The 20,075-nt window shown below is 57.7% G+C and overlaps 1 protein-coding gene across 5 annotated transcripts in view; it reads left to right on the forward strand.

The window, feature by feature from the left end:
- The window catches only part of SPECC1L (sperm antigen with calponin homology and coiled-coil domains 1 like), an 87,152-nt gene that overhangs the window by 37,225 nt on the left and 29,852 nt on the right, over window positions 1–20,075 (forward strand). For 4 of the 5 annotated variants that reach the window (XM_044930629.2, XM_044930628.2, XM_006065616.4 and 1 more), the window contains 5 exons: window positions 7,892–7,965; window positions 9,075–9,250; window positions 11,738–11,901; window positions 13,114–13,205; window positions 14,675–14,765. In XM_044930629.2, coding sequence (XP_044786564.2) covers window positions 7,892–7,965; window positions 9,075–9,250; window positions 11,738–11,901; window positions 13,114–13,205; window positions 14,675–14,765 — 597 coding nt within the window. The other variant, XM_044930630.2, reaches the window with a different exon arrangement.

Consider the following 20,075-nt stretch of genomic DNA (forward strand, 5'->3'; position numbering starts at 1 on the left):
CGCAGGGAGGCGGACGCGACTGAGCACGAGCACAGAGACGACGGCGGATCAACAACATTGTGAGGGTCCCAGGCGGACAGCAGGGGACTCGGCCACACGCATGCATGTGTTCCTTCCTGGCCGCGCAGACTGCCACACGGCGTGAGCAGAGCTCCCTGCGCCGCACAGGAGGTCCTTGTTGGTTATCCGTTTTAAATACAGCAGTGTGTACATGTCCAGTTTTTTGAAATAAAAGTTGAAATAGGCAGAGTACCTGGAGAGCTGGGTGGCAGTTAGCACCTGCTGCCTGGACGCGGCGGTCAGTGGCGTTTTGCGGCGTTTGCCTTCTGAGTGTGTTTAGCTGGGCCGGTTGGCGGTGAGCTGTGGACACTGACGTCCGGAGTAGGCCAGACCTCTCCTTGTTTAGCTGGGCCGGTTGGCGGTGAGCTGTGGACACTGACCTCCGGGATAGGCCAGGCCTCTCCTTGTTTAGCTGGGCCGGTTGGCGGTGAGCTGTGGACACTGACGTCCGGCGTAGGCCAGACCTCTCCTTGTTTAGCTCGGCCGGTTGGCGGTGAGCTGTGGACACTGACCTCCGGGATAGGCCAGGCCTCTCCTTGTAACCACGGTGTGGTGTCAGTTACAACGTTGGGCGCGAGTGCCCAGTGTCATCGAACACCCCATGTGCGGGTTTCCCTAGCTGATCCTGGAATGTCCTTTATAATTGTTTGATAGGATCCAGGATCCAGACACATTTCATGTAATTTTTGTTATAGCTACATAATCTGATAGGAGTTAGTTTTTTCCTCAAGAATTCTAGCATTTGGGATGCATGCTAAGTCAGCACTTGATTTAGGGGAGTCCATGAAAGGGAATACTGCCAATTGGGAAATGAGGGATTTTTCCTGTGGAATGAAAGCATCCCATGGTCAGTGTTAGAACCTGTTTAATCACCCCCCTCTCCAAAGAAATCCTGCGCCATTAGGGGTCACTGATCATTCACCCCAGCGTGGTTCTGACTTTGGTATTAATAGACAAGATTTCAAAACAGCTTTTGTGAATGTACTCAGGACATGGAGGAAAGCGTACTCGTCATGATGAACAAATAGCAAATCTTCAGAGGTAAAAACTGTTAAAAAGGAACCTAGTAGGTATTCTGGAACTGAAACATTAAGACAGCAAATACAGAAAGTTACTGAGTCATTTAAACTGCAAATCAGAGATGTGGAAGAGCCACTGACCTTGAACGTCAATCTGTAGACATTATCCAGGGTCTGCACGGCCCCCTGGAGAGCTTGGCACCCGCGCCATGTAGACCTGGAGGGCGTGCCGGGCTGGCCTGGCCTGCGGTGTCCTTGCCGCACCAGGACGTCACATCTGAGCCGGGAAGGTCTGAGTAGCAGCTCTCCCAGTAAATACTCTTTAAAGGACTTCCAGCTCAGGACGATGGCACCTCCTTTCCCTCCCACAGTCCTAGGGACATAGCGGGAGAGACATTATAAAAATACTCTGAACAGTAGAGCAGAGAGAAAACGGGAAGGATCCTGTCCATAGGCCAAGAGTTCTAAGCAGTCTCTGGAAGACTTTATGTATCTATAAAGCCGATGGAGTTGGCCGTGGGCATCAGCGGGAATAGAGAGGTCTGCGGCCTAGAGGGCTTTGCACCTCTCAGTAGTGATGTCCCCACCGTGCCCTGGGGCTGAGGGCACCATCCTCCCTGTGGGGTCTGAGGCCGAGGGATAAGGCACTGGGGATCCTTACACGCCCTCCTCTGCTGGGCACCGGCTCAGCTGCTGGCCCGACGCTGCCCCTGGGCTCGTCTCTGTCTAAGGAAGGTGGGGCTGTGGGCCCGGGGGCCCCCAGCACCACGCCCTCCGTACTGTGCCAGGGTAACTGCCGGCTGCCGTGTTGTCTTGAAAAGGAGACCACACAGAGGGCAGGGCAGCTCGGCCCCGTAGTGAAACGAGTGCGCGCGCCCCTGTCGCCTCCGCAGAAACCGCCTTTTCCCTCTTGTTCGTCCAGAGTGTGTCCCCCCACCCCCAGCAAAGGCTCCTGTCGTCAGCAGAGCCTTCTTTAGCCGGTGGTCCGTCCAGAAGTCTCTGATGCGAATCGTTCTTTGTAAGTAAGAAAGACCAGCCAGGACTCACTAGACGTTTTAATACCTTCTTGTTGTTTTGTCAAGTCCGACTCTGCGACCCCGTAGACTAGCCTGCCAGGCCCCTCCGTCCATGGGGGTTCCCAGGCAAGAGTGCGCGACCCCATAGTAGCCCGCCAGGCTCCTCCGTCCATGGGAATTCCCAGGCAAGAGTGCGCAACCCTGTAGACTAGCCCGCCAGGCTCCTCCGTCCATGGGGGTTCCCAGGCAAGAGTGCACGACCCTGTAGACTAGCCTGCCAGGCTCCTCCCTCCATGGGAGTTCCCAGGCGAGAGCGCTGGGGCAGGCTGCCATTTGCTTCTCCAGGGGGTCTTCCTGATCCAGGGATCGAGCCTCTGTTTCCTGCATTGGCAGGCAGACTCTTTACCTCTGAGCCACCAGGAAAGCACCTTTTAACATCTTAGAAGAGCTTAGAGGAGAATAGCAGAAAGAAACAGCTCAACAGAGCCTCCAAAATAAAGCTGCTAACGTGCCAAGCGAAACACAGCTGACTGGTATCAAGAACAGTGGTGCCAGCCAGACCTCAGGTCCAGCTTGGCCGTGACCTCACCTCCCACTCGCTGTCTGCATAGCCCTGTGCCCTGCACACTTGCAGCTGCGTTCTGCCCTCTGCAGTTCCTGAGGTTCAGGCCAGCTAGGGCCTGGCATCCTGATACATGGAAGTTGATGACCGTGGTGAGCATGGGCAGCTCGAGACAAGAGAATGGGCAGGAACAAGAGGAGGAAAGCTGTGTCCTGCTGTGATGAGACGACCTGGAAGGCACAGTACTGGGGAGCCTTCGTGGAGAAGAGTCATGTTGACTGTGTATGATTAAAACTTTCAGTGAAGTACCAGAATTATTAATAAATGGCATTGGGAGAAGTATTTGTAACATATATCAAATATGTAGAGAGGTTCAGTAAGACTAGACTGACCTGTTAGCTAAATGATGTGTGTGGATAAGTAAGTCCAAAAAAGATACAGGAAGATGCTTGACTTCTGAAAAAGGCAGTGAAACAAGACAAGATGGGGGTGTGAGGAATTGAAGAGCTAGCGTGTAAGGGAGGAGCAAAGGGTCCCTCCTGGAGCACTGGCCACAGCCCCTCCTGGAGCACTGGCCACAGCCCCTCCTGGAGCACTGGCCACAGTCCCTCCTGGAGCACTGGCCACAGTTCTTACGCGGATAACACTGCCACAGCAGCCTGCCTGCAGAACCTGCTCTTCAGACAACGCTGAAGGGCTTGCAGCTGTGCACACAGATGTGGATGCTCCCGAGGTGCAGGTCACCAGAGACCAGGAAACGACCTATATTTTCAACAGTTGAGGTCCAGTTAGAAGCCCGTGGGCTCGGTGCGTCCCTGCCACGCCGCCCTTTCACCAGCCGGGGTGGGCACGCCTGGTTGGCGTGCCCATGCCAGAGAAGCGTGCGTGTGAAAGAAAGCACGCGCCAGGGGATGAGCCGGGGGTGTTACCTGCGATGAAGACCAGGGCAGTTTCACCACAGCGTCACAGTCAGGCTGCAGCCAGCCGTAGTGGCGTTCCTGAAGAAACACCGACCTCAGTGCATCCCATCCCATGAAGTCTCTAACTTCGTGACTTCTCAGAAAGAATTCTGTCTTCTAGAGCAAGTGGGTGACTTGGGCCCTGTTGACGGTTTCGGGTGGTCCTTCAGCGCTGCTCCTCTCTCTGGGGGTGAGTCCTCAGGTAGCGCCTGAAACCTGGAGGCGCTCGTAGTGTTCATGAGAAATGCTGAGGCCGTGCTGGCTCTTTGTTAATAGGAGGCTGCTGAGGCGAATCATGATATTTCCAGTTGATGGAGTATGATTGTGGCCATCAGAACGGTGCTGCGGGTCCATATTTATTGATAAAAGTGTCCAGTATCTACTGACTAGTGGGAGAGCTTGTAAAGCAGTAGAAATAGTATAATTTTTTTTTCCTGTATACGTGTAGTACTTTTAGAATCAAGGGGTAAAAGTTATAGCCACATTTTGGGGGGAGGGATAAAAATGAGTAAAATAAAAAGCAGTAGGGACTTCCCTGGCAGCCCGCTGGATTAAACCTGCACACTTCAAGGCAGGGGACGCGGGTTCAGCCCCTGGATGGGGGGTTAGAATCCTGCATGCTGTGAGGCGTGGCCACAACATAGAAAACGAAGACAGAAGTAGTAAGTGGTTTATTCTAAACTCACGCGTATCCTCCTCCTGCATCAGGGGCTTTGTTTTGGGGGTACAGCTGTGGCCTGGTGGCTGGCTGCCCGCCGCCCCGCCCAGCCCTGAGGGGTGCAGCTTTAGCTGACAGGTTCCCGGGTCCTTCCTGCCTCTGAAAACGGCGCCTGACGGCCATTGGCAACGCCAGCCAGGTGCAGGGCCGGCTGAGCACTGGGCATCTTCTGGCATCGGAGGGCAGGGGAGCTTGCGGGCACTTTGCTCCCTTCACACCGCAGGGGTCGTGGGGGGTCCCATAGTGAGGTTGCTGACCACGGCGCCCGCAGGGGGACGGGCCCGCGGCCGGACGTGGCGCAGAGGCCCAGCTGATGGTTCTGGTTTGTCGTCGATGGTGGGAAGATTGTGAAGCCCACTGTTAGATGGGCAGACTGGTGCCCAGAATTGTTCAGAGCAAGGTTGGCCCAGTGACAGTGACAGAACAGAGGCGCAGCGGTTCCCAGAGTGTACGCAGCGCTGCAGAGCTAGAACCCAGAGGGAGGTCGCCGCGGTGCTGCAGAGCTAGAACCCAGAGAGGGGGGTCGCCGCGGTGCTGCAGAGCTAGAACCCAGAGGGAGGTCGCCGCGGTGCTGCAGAGCTAGAACCCAGAGAGGGGGGTCGCTGCGGTTCTGCAGAGCTAGAACCCAGAGAGGGGGGTCGCTGCGGTTCTGCAGAGCTAGAACCGAGAGGGAGGTCGCCGCGGTTCTGCAGAGCTAGAACCCAGAGAGGGGGGTCGCTGCGGTTCTGCAGAGCTAGAACCGAGAGGGAGGTCGCCGCGGTGCTGCAGAGCTAGAACCCAGAGAGGGAGGTCGCCGCGGTGCTGCAGAGCTAGAACCGAGAGGGAGGTCGCCGCGGTGCTGCAGAGCTAGAACCCAGAGAGGGGGGTCGCCGCGGTGCTGCAGAGCTAGAACCGAGAGGGAGGTCGCCGCGGTGCTGCAGAGCTAGAACCGAGAGGGAGGTCGCCGCGGTGCTGCAGAGCTAGAACCGAGAGGGAGGTCGCCGCGGTGCTGCAGAGCTAGAACCCAGAGAGGGAGGTCGCCGCGGTTCTGCAGAGCTAGAACCGAGAGGGAGGTCGCCGCGGTTCTGCAGAGCTAGAACCGAGAGAGGGAGGTCGCCGCGGTGCTGCAGAGCTAGAACCGAGAGAGGGAGGTCGCCGCGGTTCTGCAGAGCTAGAACCGAGAGAGGGAGGTCGCTGCGGTTCTGCAGAGCTAGAACCGAGAGAGGGAGGTCGCTGCGGTTCTGCAGAGCTAGAACCGAGAGAGGGAGGTCGCCGCAGTTCTGCAGAGCTAGAACCGAGAGAGGGAGGTCGCTGCGGTTCTCTTCTTTGATAGAAGGTGATGTTGCGTGTGAGATGGAGGCAGTAGACGGCAGCGTCTCTCCCACTCAGGCTGTGAGGCGGGAGCTGTGTGTCGAGGCCCCGGGATGACGAGGCCCACGCTGCCCTGTGTGACAGGCGGACTGGGCCACCGCCGCCCGTGTTTCCAGGGAGGGAAAGCCTGTTGTTGCTTCTCGTGCTTCTGTGAAGTCCTTTATTCCGCCTGAATGTGTCCACTGGCCGTCAGTGCCTTCTGTTTAAGTGGAGACGCGACCGCAGTGGACTCGCGGTGCTGAGGGTAAGGGGTGTCCTCTGAGAGCCGCAGTCCCGTGAGTCCTGTGGCCGTGAACGTCAAGCCTGCTACAGAGGAAAGGGTGAGAGCAGAAGAAGGGCACCTGGGGTCTTACGGTGAGCCTGAGACGGCCGTGCGGCTTACGTGTCGCCTGAGGGTCAGGGCAGTAAGACCCGCAGTCGCGCGCCTCATGTGCGTCCCCTTACACGACTGGCCGTCTGCCGCCAGAAGGGAGGGAAAGCAGTTTTCAGCAGAGGAGAGATACACACTTCTGTTTCGCTTGTTTTAATTGTAAAATATCTTTTGCGCGTAAGTGTAGTATAAAGGAAAGGTGTGTGACCCCTAGTGTTTTCCACGCTAGAAATGTTACAGCTTCTGTCCTTGTTCCTTGGCCGTGTCTGCTGATAACCACCAAGACCGATTTCATCCACACGTAGGTCAGACAGAGCCCAGGTCCCTCTGGTTCCAGAGTCGTCCTCGCCTCGGGGTGCTGGACTTGCCCGCTCACCCGTGTTCCCACTTTGCCCTGAGCCAAGCGGGGTGGCCCGTTTGGCCCCTGAGTTTCCAGGTGAAGTGAGGTCTGAAGCAGCTGTATAGAGCCAGACTGTTAAAATTTAATCCTTTGCAATGAAAACATTCTCTTTTCTGTCTCTGAAAGGGTACAAACTGCACCTATTTTTCCTTTCCTTATATCTCAGGCACCTTGTGCAAAAATTTAACACAAAAGCAGGTACTTATGGGCAGTTTCTTGAATTACTGAGTAAAAGTAATTAACTTTTTATTTCATAAAAACCTGACTTTTTGGAATAGTAGCCAATGATGTCCCTGTGCCTGCCTGGCCCTGGGCTGTGGCGTGCCTGCGTGCTCGTCTGCAGCCCTGCTCTGTCCTGCCTGGCCCTGGGCCGTGGCGTGCCTGCGTGCTCGTCTGTGGCCCTGCTCTGTCCTGCCTGGCTCTGGGCCGTGGCGTGCCTGCATGCTCCTCTGCAGCCCTGGTCTGTCCCGCCTGCGCGCTCCTCTGCAGCCCTGCTCTGTCCTGCCTGGGCTGTGGCGTGCCTGCATGCTCCTCTGTGGCCCTGGTCTGTCCCGCCTGGCCCTGGGCCGTGGCATGCCTGCATGCTCCTCTGCAGCCCTGGTCTGTCCCGCCTGCGTGCTCCTCTGCAGCCCTGCTCTGTCCTGCCTGGGCCGTGGCATGCCTGCGTGCTCCTCTGCGGCCCTGCTCTGTCCTGCCTGGCCCTGGGCCGTGGCGTGCCTGCGTGCTCCTCTGCGGCCCTGCTGTGTCCCGCCTGGCCCCGGGCCGTGGCATGGCTGCATGCTCCTCCCTGGGCCGTGGCGCACCTGTGTGCTCTGCTCTGTCCAGAGCGGCCTTTGCACGTTCGCGGCACGCGTCAGGTGTTCATGGTGCAGGACGCTGTTTGAGGGAAATTCACGTTATGCAGGAAATAATTTGAGGAGTATTGATTTACTTAATCCTTTGTGGAAAGATTTTTCTATAGAATTAAATAGCAGCTCCCCAAGCTATTAAATAATTAAGTTTGTAAAAACTTTAGTAAAGTCATGACTTTTCTGGAATTTGTTGCAGTGTGCAGAGTTAAGTTACGCTTGTGAAAACAGATTAATAGCCCTTTTGATTACAGCCCCCGTTTTAATTGCGGTCAGCGTTGTTTTGATTGGTTCTGAGCCAACAGCATGTACGTTTCCAACAATTGATTTAACTTAGCTTTTTGTTTCAGAATTAGGACACTGCGGAAGGAAGTCATCCAAAAGTCGCAATTTAAATTTGATTTTTTCCTTACAGAGTCATGCTGGTTTATACTTGGATTGGAATTCCTTTTCAAGTTTTGTATTAAAAATAGAATGTCTTTGGGTAGGATGACTTTTTGAATAGTATATTTAAGTACCCCCTCCCTTTCTATTTTTCCTTTTAAACGTGGTTTAAGAATAAATAGTTAAACTTTTGTGGTCTTTTCAGATACGGTTAAAAAACTCCAGGACCAAAAGCATGACATGGAAAGAGAGATCAAGACCCTGCACAGGCGACTGCGGGTAGGAGCGTGCGCGCCACGCCGTCGGGAGGCGCGGCTCCCCGAGAGCTGCGCCGTGCCTGCGCCCCGCCGCGGGGGGCCCTGACCCAGAGCCGCGGGCTGCGGGCGGGGCGCGGCGCCCCCTCAGAGAGGGGCTGGCGCCGTGTTTGACGGGCTGCACCTGGGGAGCAGGGGTTATATCTTGGGAAGACACGTCATGAGCCCTTGCTGATGAAGGGTCCCAAGCTAAGCTGCCTTTTGTGGGCTCGGTGACGCTCTGACGCGGAGGGCGGGGGAGCTGGTCTCGAGGTGTGGGTTGACCCCGCAGTGCGGAAGACCTGGGTTCAATGCCTGGGTCGGGAAGTTCCCCTGGAGAAGGGAATGGCAACCCACTCCAGTGCCCTTGCCTGGAGAAGCCCACGGACAGAGGAGCCTGGCGGGCCCCAGTCCATGGGGTCACACGAGTTGGACATGACTTGGCGCCATCTTTCTTTCTTTCTCTCCGTTGCTCGGGCTGTGAGGGGTGCTGGGCGCTGCCCCTGGGGTTGGCGGCCGTGGCTCCGGGGGCGCCTGTGTCCTCCCCGCCGTGGGAGGCCACCCAGAGGACAGTCCTGAGCGCCTCCTCCTGTGTGTTTTGTCTGCTGAGATTAAATTTAGTGTTTTCCTTCTGCTTCCTCTTCCTTCTGATTTTTTTTTCCTGTTGGTTTTTGATGTCAGGATGTTTATAGCTTTTCACTGTAAGATCTTCCACTGTAGTTCACACACCACGTATCTACCTGCTTGAGCTCTTCACAGGCATATTTTGGATGATATGTTTATTTTCACAAGACTAACTTTGAAGCTTACCACAGGGAAGGGAGGCCTGACCTGGTCATGCTTACTGAGCAGTCCACGTGCTTGCTGCCTCAGCAAGCAGGTCAGCTGGCCGCTTTCCTCACCAGGAGCACCGTTCACTGGACGTCGTTACGAACCCGTTAGAAACAGGTCACAGCAGTTCTCTGGGATTTAAAAGAAATCAGTCATCACTTGAGACAGCGCATTACAGCAGTCTAATCATAAGCACGTTTTATTGTTTTAAAGTACGTCTTCATTGCTCTCTTTTGGAAATAAAAACGTAGTTTTTTAACGCAGGAGGAATCAGCGGAATGGCGGCAGTTCCAGGCTGATCTGCAGACCGCGGTGGTCATCGCTAATGACATCAAGTCTGAAGCCCAAGAGGAGATTGGTGACCTGAAGCGCCGCTTACATGAAGCTCAAGAGAAAAACGAGAAGCTCACGAAAGAATTGGAGGAAATAAAGTCACGCAAGTAAGAGTCGGGAAGCCAGCTGTGCCCCAGTTTCCACAGGGAACTCACGAGTCCTGGTTCTGTGATGCGGCTTTTCGGGGAGACTGCGTCCTGACGCTGCTGTGACTGAGTGTGGCTCCAGTGGGCGTGACCCAAGCCCAGGCCTGTTCCCGGGCTCCCAGGAGCCCGTCAGTCTTTGAGTAGCCCCGTGAGGTAGCACGGGCTCCGTGGCCTTCCCGAGCTGTCGTCAGCGTCCGCAGTGCCCGACTCTGGAGGGGCTGGAATGGCCACCGCACGTGGTCCATCGCGGTTCCCGCCTGTCCTCTGCCCCCGCCCCAGCCCCTCGCTCTGCCATGGGCTGTCGTCGTCACGGAGGGTGCAGACCCTGGAGACAGACAGACTCGGCCCCGTGCAGCTCTGCCGCTGCTGGGCTTGGGGGTCTCGGTCGGACCTCAGTTTGCCCGTCTCCACAGTGGACACGGTGCTGCTTCCAGCACAGAGTCGTGGGGCTGAAACGAGATGCCTGGATGCCGCTCAGGGCCGTGGCCGGCGTCCGTCAGCGGGTGTCTCAGAGAGTCGAGTGAAGGACGCAGGCCGATTTCTCTCTGCCGCTCACTTGCAGAGTGCCTTGTGCTTGTAACCCGTGGAATTTCTCCCATTTAACATAGACATCTTTGGAATCCTGTGAAAAGTCTTAGATGATGCACCCCAAGTTCCTAGGGGGCCGTCTGTGAGGGGAGAGACTGGTTTTTGAGGGGTTTTTTTTAATTAAGTATAAGTGAAGTGAAGTGAAAGTTGCTGAGTCGTTTCCAACTCTTTGCAACCCCATGAACTATACAGTCCTTGGAATTCCCCAAGCCAGAATATTGAAGTGGGTAACCTTTCCCTTTTCCAGGGGATCTTCCCAACCCAGGAATCCAACTGAGGTCTCCTGCATTGCAGGAGGATTCTTTACCAGCTGATTCACCAGGGAATCCCCAAGTATCTCTAAGTATCAGAGTTGGAGGTTATTATTAAGAATTTTATTGTTCATTACGTTGAACAATTCTTAAATAGCCGTAGGGAAAAAATTCAGAAAAATATTTAACAGGCCAACTTGAAAAAGCTGTTGACTTTTATCGTTGCCCAGGTCTAGCGGATGGCCTGGTGGAAAGTCATGGTGAACTGTTTTTCTTTGGCATCTTTAGTAAGCAGAACATGGAGTGAGTGGGGCGGTCATTGCTGCTTCACTCGTACACACCCTTCCTCCTCAAGGCTCAGGCTTCTTATGGGCGCGCGGACGCGCGGTGTGCCCTCCACACTGTGCTGCCGTTTGCCGTCGAGGAGGAGGCAGGCGTGAGTGCTGGGGGACCCGGGCCTCGGCTCCCGGCTGTGTTGCACGCACCGGTGTGAGGGGGGCTGGCGGAGAGCCCCGCGTGTCTTCATGGCGGGAAAATGCTTACTTGAGAATGACTGACTCGAGCGGTTGGTATTCAGACTCTGGTGCTTGGTGGGTATTTCTTGAAAATGATTAAAGGAGCTGGTCACTTCAAGGAAACAGCTGACAGTGTGTGCCACCAGTGATGAGACGTGGGCTTCTAAGTAAATGCGAGGATTTTGGAAAACTCGTATCTGCCACTGCAAGCTCAGCAGCTCCCCATAACGGGCTTCCCGATGATATCACTAGTGATACTAACACGAGACTTGAAAGATAAATCGTTTAATGACAGGCATCAGCGTTTGGGGAATACGTGTAACTCTGTGAGCTGTTGCGTCTGTATGACCAGTGCAGTATCACTAAAATACTTTTCCCTTTTCCAGCTACATACCCATGAGGCTGCTTTTTTTTTCTCATATCTCAGTAGACTGAATACAGAAGGAATGAGAGTCCGGCCGTCGTCTCAGCCTAGGCCTTGAGGAGGTGCAGGAATGTGGGGACCCTGCTCTTCTTCTGTTTGTGCTGTTCAGTGATAAGCTGTGTCGGTCTTTGTGACCCGTGGACTGTAGCCCCCAGGCTCCTCAAGTACTGGAGTGGTTGCTGTTTCCTCCTCCAAAGGATCTTTCCGACCCGGGGTCTCTTGCATCTCCTGCATTGCATGCAGATTCTTACTCCTGAGCCACCGGGGAAGCCCGAATGGCACGTTGGATGGAGCCAGACTCACCCTCCTGGGGCAGGACAGGCCTTCCCAGCAGCCCAGACGCCGGCCCCCCTGTTCTGAGTCAGGGTCTTCAGCCAGGCCACCTCCCCTCTCACTGCTGATTGATTACCAGTGTCCTCACCTACACTTAACACAGATGGAGATGGAAACCGATGGTTACTTAATCTAGTTAGAATAACCTGATGTAAAAATTTTTAATATCGTTTCCCGGAATTCGCGAATCTAATAAGATTATCAGACCAGGTGATTTACTCAGCTCAAGTGATACGATTGTTTTTTAGCTGATACTTTCTAATGCTTCTCAGCTGGAAAAGGGGAATGTGTGTTTTCTAGGGCATGTTCAGAGCCCTGACTCGGATGTTGTTTTCAGGCAGGAGGAGGAGCGTGGCCGGGTGTATAACTACATGAATGCTGTGGAGAGAGACCTGGCGGCCCTGAGGCAGGGCATGGGGCTGAGCAGAAGGTCCTCGACGTCCTCGGAGCCGACGCCCACGGTGAAGACCCTCATCAAGTCCTTCGACAGCGCGTCGCAAGGTAGCTCATGTGCCGTGCGGGCGACGGCTCACTCATGCACACGTGTTCTCTGGGCTGGCTGGCGTGCCGCACCGTCCTGCTCTGAGTCCCATCACACTCCAGGCAATGTCAGGGAGTCCGTCTTCCTGCAAGGAGAGTTTTAACAGGAGGTTTGGGGTCTGTTCGGCCACAGAGATCTCGGTGTCAGGCTCGGGCTGACCCCACGTGGGGGTCAGGTGTCTTCTCCGAGCCGGGCAGCCTCCAGGTGTGGGACTTCGGGCCCGCTCGTCCTCCGAGCCCCTCAGGCCTGTGTACTCAGGTGCTGCCTGACCCCGACACCCGGCATCTCCAGATGTCGTCTCTCGTCCAGAAGCAGACCTGGCCCCTCAGCTGCCGTCTCTCCCTGTGAAGGCAGTGCCATGCCGCCCAGTTACCAGGCCAGGAGTTTCGGAGCCTCCCTCCTGCTCACCCGGCGTCAGTCCGTCATCAAGGCCTCTTACCCAGCCCCTCGCACACACCTGCTCTGCTCTCTCATCTCTGGGAGCGCAGTTGGCGGCTAGCTCAGGCCACCATCCACTGCCATTCGGTGGCCCCTTTTTATTTTGTAATACAGATTTTTTTCCTGTTTTTGGCCACACGGCACACGGGATCTTAGTTCCCCAACTAGACACTGAACCTGGGTCCCGGCAGTGGAAGCACAGAGCCCCAGCCGCTGGCCCCCAGGGACTTCCCGGAAGCCTCCTTCTGAGCAGTTCATTCCAGAGAGGGAGGTTGACATGTGAGCAGCTATTATACATTGTGCGTTAAATGCACCACCTGTGGAAATCCACGTGAGGGGACGTGCTGAGCCCCACAGGGGCGGGGAGGAAAGCTGCTTTGAGCCCGGCTCCCCTTCATGTAACATGCCCAGAACGTCCACCATGTGCCCAACCTCTCACCTGATGCAGCCACAGAAGCACTGCTGAGGTTTTTGCATGTGGAGTCCTTGGTTTGTGGAGTACTTAACCATGTAATTAAACAGCAAGAGTGACGTGACCGGCACAGCCAGGCCTGGGAGTCAGCACCGCTTGTCTAGGGAGCAGACTGTCCCCCTGGCGGCAGGGCTGCTGGGGCTGAGGAGGTGGGGCGGCAGCTGTTCCCGGGGAGCCTGCGTCTGGCTGCTCGGTGCTCCTGGGGGGTTTGAAGCTTCCGCTCTGTCATGGCCTCGCTCACCGTGCGCTTGCTGTCTTCCAGTGCCCAGCCCCGCCGCGGCAGCGATGCCCCGGACGCCTCTGAGCCCAAGCCCCATGAAGACGCCCCCTGCGGCCGCCGTCCCCCCCATGCAGGTGCCTGTGGCTGGTGTCTGCGCGCGTGTAGGAAGCGCCACGCTCTCCGTTTGGAAGGAGGGCAGCGGAAGCGCCGTGTTCCATCTGTAGGGAGCTTTTTCTTGCTCTCTATCAATCAGGTTTTTCAAAGGCGTGAAGATATAAATGAAAGCAAGTAAAGGCACTAAGACGTGATAGGCGTCAAATCCGGTGGACTTGCTCTAAGTGGCTGTCAGCGGAGGCTTAACGCTCATGATGTCACTTTGTAAACTTCTGTAAAGATAAGTTAAAAAATTTCATCTCTCCACCTTGGAAAACAAACCAGTAATTATTAATAGAAGTAATTATTAATAGACGTAATTATTAATAGAAGCCCCAGTCAGCAGCATTTCAGCACTTGTGTAATATCCCAGCACACGCTCCTCAAGCCTGATTGTGCACGAAGGTCGTGTGGAGTTTTACACACGTAGACCCCAGGCCTCCTCCCACTGAACGGGTGTCCAGGAACGGGGCTCGAGATGAGCAGTGGTGGTTTTTCAGGCCTCGCTGAGGCCGTGAAGGGTCTGGGCTGGGTGGCCCTGGACCACGGGCAGCTGGGAGGCCAGACCAGGGGTTGGAGGCAGTTCCACTCAGACGTCGTTGGACAGGTGGCGTGGGGCTGAGATCTGTGGTTGGGACATGGGCTGAGCCCTGCTGCAGGCCAGGCTGCTGTCTGTGGTGACCAGGGAGGAGGCACCCACACGGAGCAGGGAGGCTGCCTCTGGGGAGGCCAGGAGGGAGCTCAAGGGCTGGGGTGGGGTCGCCCGGGGCCAAGAGCCGCGCGGACAGGCCGCAGCCTGCAGGGCTCCCCCAGGCCCCGGCCGAGGGTGTCCACACGTGCAGCACAGGGTGGGCCCAGCCAGCCGGGCGGGGGCCGCTCTGCAGGGAAGAGCAGCTCCCGGGGCTTCTCAGCGTTTGCACGAGGCAGGGTTTGTCTGCCTCTGCTCCTCTGCCCACTGTGGGAAGTCCTCTCTGAATCCTTGGAGTGTTCATTAGGGCCCTCAAGGGCCGCACCTTGAAGTGGAGCTAAACAGCCCTGCCCTAAACGACCTCAGAAGCAAAGGGCCAAGGAGATCCCTCAGTCACAGGGCAGCGGGCTCTGAGCTGCCCCCGAGATCCTGGCCGCCTCTGCCCCGCTCGTGTGTCGTCTGCCCCTCCCGGGGGGGCTGGGCTCAGTGACTCGCTTCTGATGAGCAGAGTGAGGCAGGGTGATAAGCGGGGAGCGGACGCGGTCCTGTCTGGGGCACTCCTCTCTCTGTCTCCTCCGTGGTCCTGTGGAAATGGATGGTTTCAGGCAGTTTGTGTGGAAACTTGAAAGACTTTGAATATCCCAGGCCTCTGGGAGGGGGCCGGTGGGGGAGGAAGCAAGTTTGGGGGGCGTCCCCTCCGTGATGCCAGCACTTGAGTGACCACGACAGGGCCGTCTGACACCCTTTGTCCTGTGGTTTCAGAGACATTCCATCAGTGGACCGATCTCCACGTCCAAACCCCTGACAGCCCTCTCAGATAAGAGACCAAACTACGGGGAGATCCCTGTGCAAGGTACGGCTCGCGCACCGCGTTTCACTTCCGTTGTTAATTTTCATCTGACTCTCTTCATTTGTTCTTGGTGTTGTTTCCGCCACCCTGGTATACGTCTGTGTCACGGGTTTACTAAGAACATGCCCTGATTACAGATCGGGAGAAGTTACTCGCAGACGTGGGAATGCGACGCTCCTGGCGTCACCGTGGGCGGCAGCAGTCTGCACACTGCCAGGCCCTGTTCTCGGCGCTCCGTGGGGCGGGCGCCGTTAGCCCCACTCTGGAAGTACGGACAGTGAGGCATCAAGCAGCTGAATGTCTCAGGAACACAGGCTCACGTAGTCGCTGAGCGGTGGAGCCGGGCAGCCTGGCTCCAGAGCCCGCTCCCCTGGCCCCTGTGCTCCAGGGCACTTGTGAGAGAGGGGACTGAGAGCCGGGCCCGGGCGGTGCCGTCAGCACGGGCTCTTCGTGGCACCCACGTCGGGGGTCGGGTCCCCCTCCTCCCCACTGCCTCCGTCGGGTGGGGCTGAAGTGCTGTGGGGGGCCGTGCGGGGCGGGGCGGCTGTGGAGACACTTGGCAGGCCCCGCCGGCCCGCCTGCCCCCTGGGCCCGCGCAGCTGTGGGGACGGGGCCAGTGCGGCCCAGGGCAGGCTGCTGCCGCCTCCACTTCACCCGCCGGGGGGACCCGGGGTCTCCCCTCCGCCCGGAAGGGCCTCCTGCCCAGGGAAGGCCCGTGGCAGTTTAAAGGGTCCCCTCCTGGCCCCCAGGTGGGTCCAGGATTGTGCGTGTGCTCACAGGTCCCGGGGCTGACCCTTGATGCTGCTTCCTGGTGTGAGTCGGGGGTCACGGGCACACCTCGCTCAGGGCCTTCTCTTCCCCCAGGCTCACGCCCCCTGCGGTCAGCCTCGCCTGCTCCCTGTCCCTGAGCGGCCGTGCTCCACCGTCGCGGTGGCTGCGGGCCGCCTGCGGTCGTGCTGAGCACCTCCCCGGACGCGTCCTGGTTCCTTCATGCTGGCTCCGCGTGTGCGCCCGGCTCCCCGCTCGGCCCTTCTCCAGGGCCCCCTCTCCTGTGTGTGGTCACTCTGTAACCGCGTCCGAGGAGCCTGTCCCCTTCCAGGCTGCCATACCCACTCACCTTGGTCGGCTCACAGCAGCACGAGGCTTGTGGGGGAGCCGTGCTAGCCCCAGCAGTGTTTATCAAACTTACCTGTGGATGAGCTTCACCCGAATCACTCGATAAAATGTGGACCCCTGGGCTTCACCTCAGGTGTGTGGCGTGGAAAGGGAAGGGGCATGGACACTTCTATTCACGAGCACCGCAAGTGGCTCTTAGGAACGGACCAGCTTGGGGAACTGGGCAAAGATTGCCGTTGAGTTTCCCTGTGACCCTGGTTTTGTTGGTGGAAAATGGGTGTATCAGGTCTGTGGGCCAGGGTTATTGAAGACACAGACTAGTGTGGTAAGTGTCTCGGGGCTTTTTCTGGCTGCCTTCTGTTTATCTCCTGGTAACGGTTGGGTGATAACGCCACCAGGCAGGGGGGTCTGCGGTCCCCTGTGAGAGCCGCCTCACCCTCCACGTCTGTCTGCTCTGGTGCCTTTACTGGGCTTGCTTGAAACTGCAAATACGGAGAGCAGGAGACACTTTTGGGGACTTCTTACCGGAGCATTTGTTCATAGTGTAGCCTTTTATCTTAAACATTCACTAGGGAAAGCAACCACTTACAAAACCAAGAGCCAGCAGCTGAGTCTCGGTCCTCAGAAGCCATCTTGGCTCTCCAGGCCGCCTGAGGGGGAGGCCCGAGCGCTGCTGCGCCGCGTCCCCTGTCCCGGCGTGGCTCAGACAGCACAGTCTGCACTTACAGGTTGAAGAGCCCAGAAACTCGGAGGCGCTGCCTCTGCTCCTGCACCGATAGTGGGTAATTTGCTGGTTTCTCCAGTGAAGTACGTTATAAAAGATGTAGCTTTTTTGTTCTTTTCTTCGTCATGCTTGTATGTCAGACACAGAAAGGGGTTTCAGACCAGAGATCTTGGTATAAGTAGACTTCTGTTGGTATGGTTGGCAGTTGAATTCGGTGGTCTGGGTCATAACGCTGGGCCTTTGTAGACTGCGTGTGGGCTCGTGCTTGTAGCCTGAGCAGGCACGTGGGTCCAGGCAGTCGGGAGGGTCTTCACTGCCCCCTCGCACAGTGATCTTTAAGGCCCATGGTCAGGCGGAGACTGTGGTTGGTCCTGCAGATGGTTGGGAGCTGGGGTTGCCTAGGGTCGGCGTGGCCTGAGGGTCGTGTTGGTGTCCTCAGCTCAGACGTCCAAGAAAGCGGACCGGTCCACGGATAGTCACCTTCTTTTTTTTTTTTTTTTTTGATAGTCACCTTCTGCAAGGAGACTTGCTGTGATCGTCCCACTGAGTTGTGTTATTTGCGGACAGAGATGTACACCTTTTAAAAAATTCAGTATTTTGAAAAAACTGATTTATGATAAAGGGTACATGTAACAAGTGTCGTACGAAGTTCAGAGGCTTCAGTGGAAAGAAAGCCACGTCTCTTAAGTCAGAAAGAAAAGAACCTTTTATTGAAAAGTTTCCCAGCAGTTTGCCTTCTCCAAAGGGTGGACCCAAGCCCGATTCTGGCCTCGCACGAGCGAGGAGCTTCCCAGCAGAGGCTGAGAGAGAATCCGTGCCCGGCTGTGCTTGCAGCCTGGCGTGCGTCCGCTCACTCCTGAAGGTGCTTCTCGCTGTCCGTCTTGATAAACCAGACTGTCCAGGCGCTCATGTTTTCTCCAGCGTATTGTCAGAAAAGTGGAAAGAAGTCACGTATTTCTGTTTTGTCACAGGTGTTTCTTTTCTTTTGGCCCTGCCCTGCGGCATGCAGGATCTTAATTCCTGGGTCAGGAATCTAATGGGTGTCCTTGGGGGAAGCGCAGAGTCCTGCCCTTGGACCTCCAGGGAAGCCCTCGGCTCCTGGTTTTAAACCCGCTGCGCTGCCTGTAAGTTTGATGAGGGAAGTGAGGACAGCTGCCAGTCTCAGGCGGGAGGACTGAGGAGCAGGCCATGTGCCTGTGCGTTGAGGGTGGGCGGGGGTCTCTGTGCGGCTTTCTCCCTCCGCCTGGGCCCCAGCTCACCCCTCGGGCTCTCTTGTGGCTGCTGTGTGGCCAGCCCCGCGGTTCCTGCCACCTCTTCACCTCGCACACCCACCGCTTCCCGGCTGCACTCTCCTCAGCACGCTTGCACCTCTCCCTGTCCCCAACGTCTGCAGCGGCTCCGACCCCGGCCACCGTGGCCTCCTGCCACCAGGTCGTCCCCCTCTCGTCCGCTGGGTGGTGACAGAGCTGGGTGTGTTCACCGCTGTCCCCAGAACGCGCTGACTGCCGGCTCTGGTGGCCCTGGGCATCTCCCCGGCTCTCAGTGTGGCTTGTGACCCTCGCTTCCCTCCCACAGCCCTCCTCCTAGCGCATCTGTGCACAGGGACCCTCCTTTCTCTCACCTGCTCGTCCACGTGGTCAGCAGTCTGTGAGTCTGCTCCTGAGGAGCCTTGAGCCCATTTCTGTCTCCCCTGACACCGCCCACGTCCAGGCCGCCCGCTCTCTGCCCTGCAGTCCGCTCGTCACCCGCGTCTACCGCACCCCGCCCCCTGCACCCCACCCCTGGGACGGAAGGGTGTCCGCCTGGGACCGTCCCCGACGCCCTGCCCCAGGGGTGGGGCCGCGCTCCTCAGCCCTGCCCTCAGCACTGCCGGTCTGGGCGTTTCCTCCGTCTGCTGAGCTCTGAGGAAGCCCCTCTCCTTTGCCTGCGTAAAGGCTGTCAGTCACCCTCGTGCTCACTGCAGCCTCGCTCCCCGGGGAGGCCTCTCCAGAGCCTTCGGGCAGCTCACGGCCCGGGGCTGCTGCTTCCCTGTGTCCCTCACGTGGGTTAAAGACGAGAGGGTTTCCGAGAACAGACCCGGTCACCACAGCGTCTGCTGTCTCCTGCCTGCCGCCTCTGCCGTGACGCGCTGGCCTTTCAAAGGGGCGCGCTGGCAGTTCACGTGCGGCTCTGACCCACACGGCAGAGCGGAGGGTGTGTGCATGTGGGGGGCGCAGCCGCCCCCCTGGCCCTCAGAAAGGTGCCTCCTCAGAAGGGAGGTGTCAGCCTGCGCTGAGCTGAGACAACGTGGGTCCTTGGATGTGCAGTGAGCCGGCTGTGGCGGGCGGGTGGGCTTCAGTGCGCTGCGCCCCTGTCGCGTGCCCCGTGGCCCTCGCCCTGCACCCGTGTGTTTCTATCACCTGGTCTCACTCTCATCTCCCGGGCGATGAAGTCTCTGGGACAGGACCCGTCTTGTGTCTGTGAAGTGGGCACTTGGGCTCCATCTACAATGCCGACTCGTGTTTCCTGCAGCTTCCGTGCTCTCCCAGCTCTGCTGAGTCCGTCTGCGTGCACGATGGGTGCTTCTGTGAGGGCACGCGCAGCCGCTCGGGGCTCAGGGTGCATCGGTTCAGGACGAGGAAGGGGTGGTGGCTCTGGGCTGGGTGGACCTGTCTTCACGGGGCGTGAGTCCAGCTGCCCTGCCTCCCCTCCAGGGCGCCGTGTGGGCATGGCCTCACGTACGTGCCTTACACACTTGGGAAGTACGTGTCAGAGTGAGAGATGCGCTGTCCTGGAGAGACAGCTGACATCCTGATGGCTGAGAGCGAGTGTGTTTTAAGCGGGCAATGAGCACGGGGCTGGCTGTGTCGGTCGCGCTCTCCTTTCCCATCCAAGGGTGTTGCTCTCAGAAGAGGTGAGCAGTCTTCGCTGCCCCACCTGGCACGTGTCTCGGGCACATGCAGCACATCCGGCCCCCCTGTGCCTGTCCTCCCGGCCTGTCTGCAGTGGCGCCGGGCACGGAGGCGAGCTGGCCTGGGTCTGGGGCGCCCACTGTGGGAAGCAGGTGCCGGGGAGGGGGTGTTGGAGCTAGGCCCCAAGGTGGTGAGATGGCTGGGCCAGGGGGCAGGGGAGCTGCTGCCCCAGGGCCGGGGACTCCAGAGTCCCCCGACCCGGCCTGGTGTGGCGGAGAGGGGGACAGGCGGCGGTGGGGGGACTGCTTCTGTCCTCCCTGGGGGTCCTTGCTGCCCCCAGACTGAAGCTCACACAGTGGCCGGGGAGGCTGTCGTCCGCCCCGCGGCCGCCTCTGCTCTCCAGCAGCCCCGAGGCTCAGCGGCTGGGACTGCGGCCCGACCTTTGTGGTGTGTCCTGGGCTGAGTGCTGCTCCCCAGCACAGCCGGCCAGACAGGGTCTCGTCAGAACGCTGCTGAAGGCTTCCGGTCGCCCCAAGTCGTGGTGGTGGCCTCTCCCTCTGGCTTGATGACCCTGAGTCGTCC

The sequence above is a fragment of the Bubalus bubalis genome, chromosome 17 (assembly GCF_019923935.1).
Source record: "Bubalus bubalis isolate 160015118507 breed Murrah chromosome 17, NDDB_SH_1, whole genome shotgun sequence".
Classification (NCBI taxonomy): domain Eukaryota; kingdom Metazoa; phylum Chordata; class Mammalia; order Artiodactyla; family Bovidae; genus Bubalus; species Bubalus bubalis.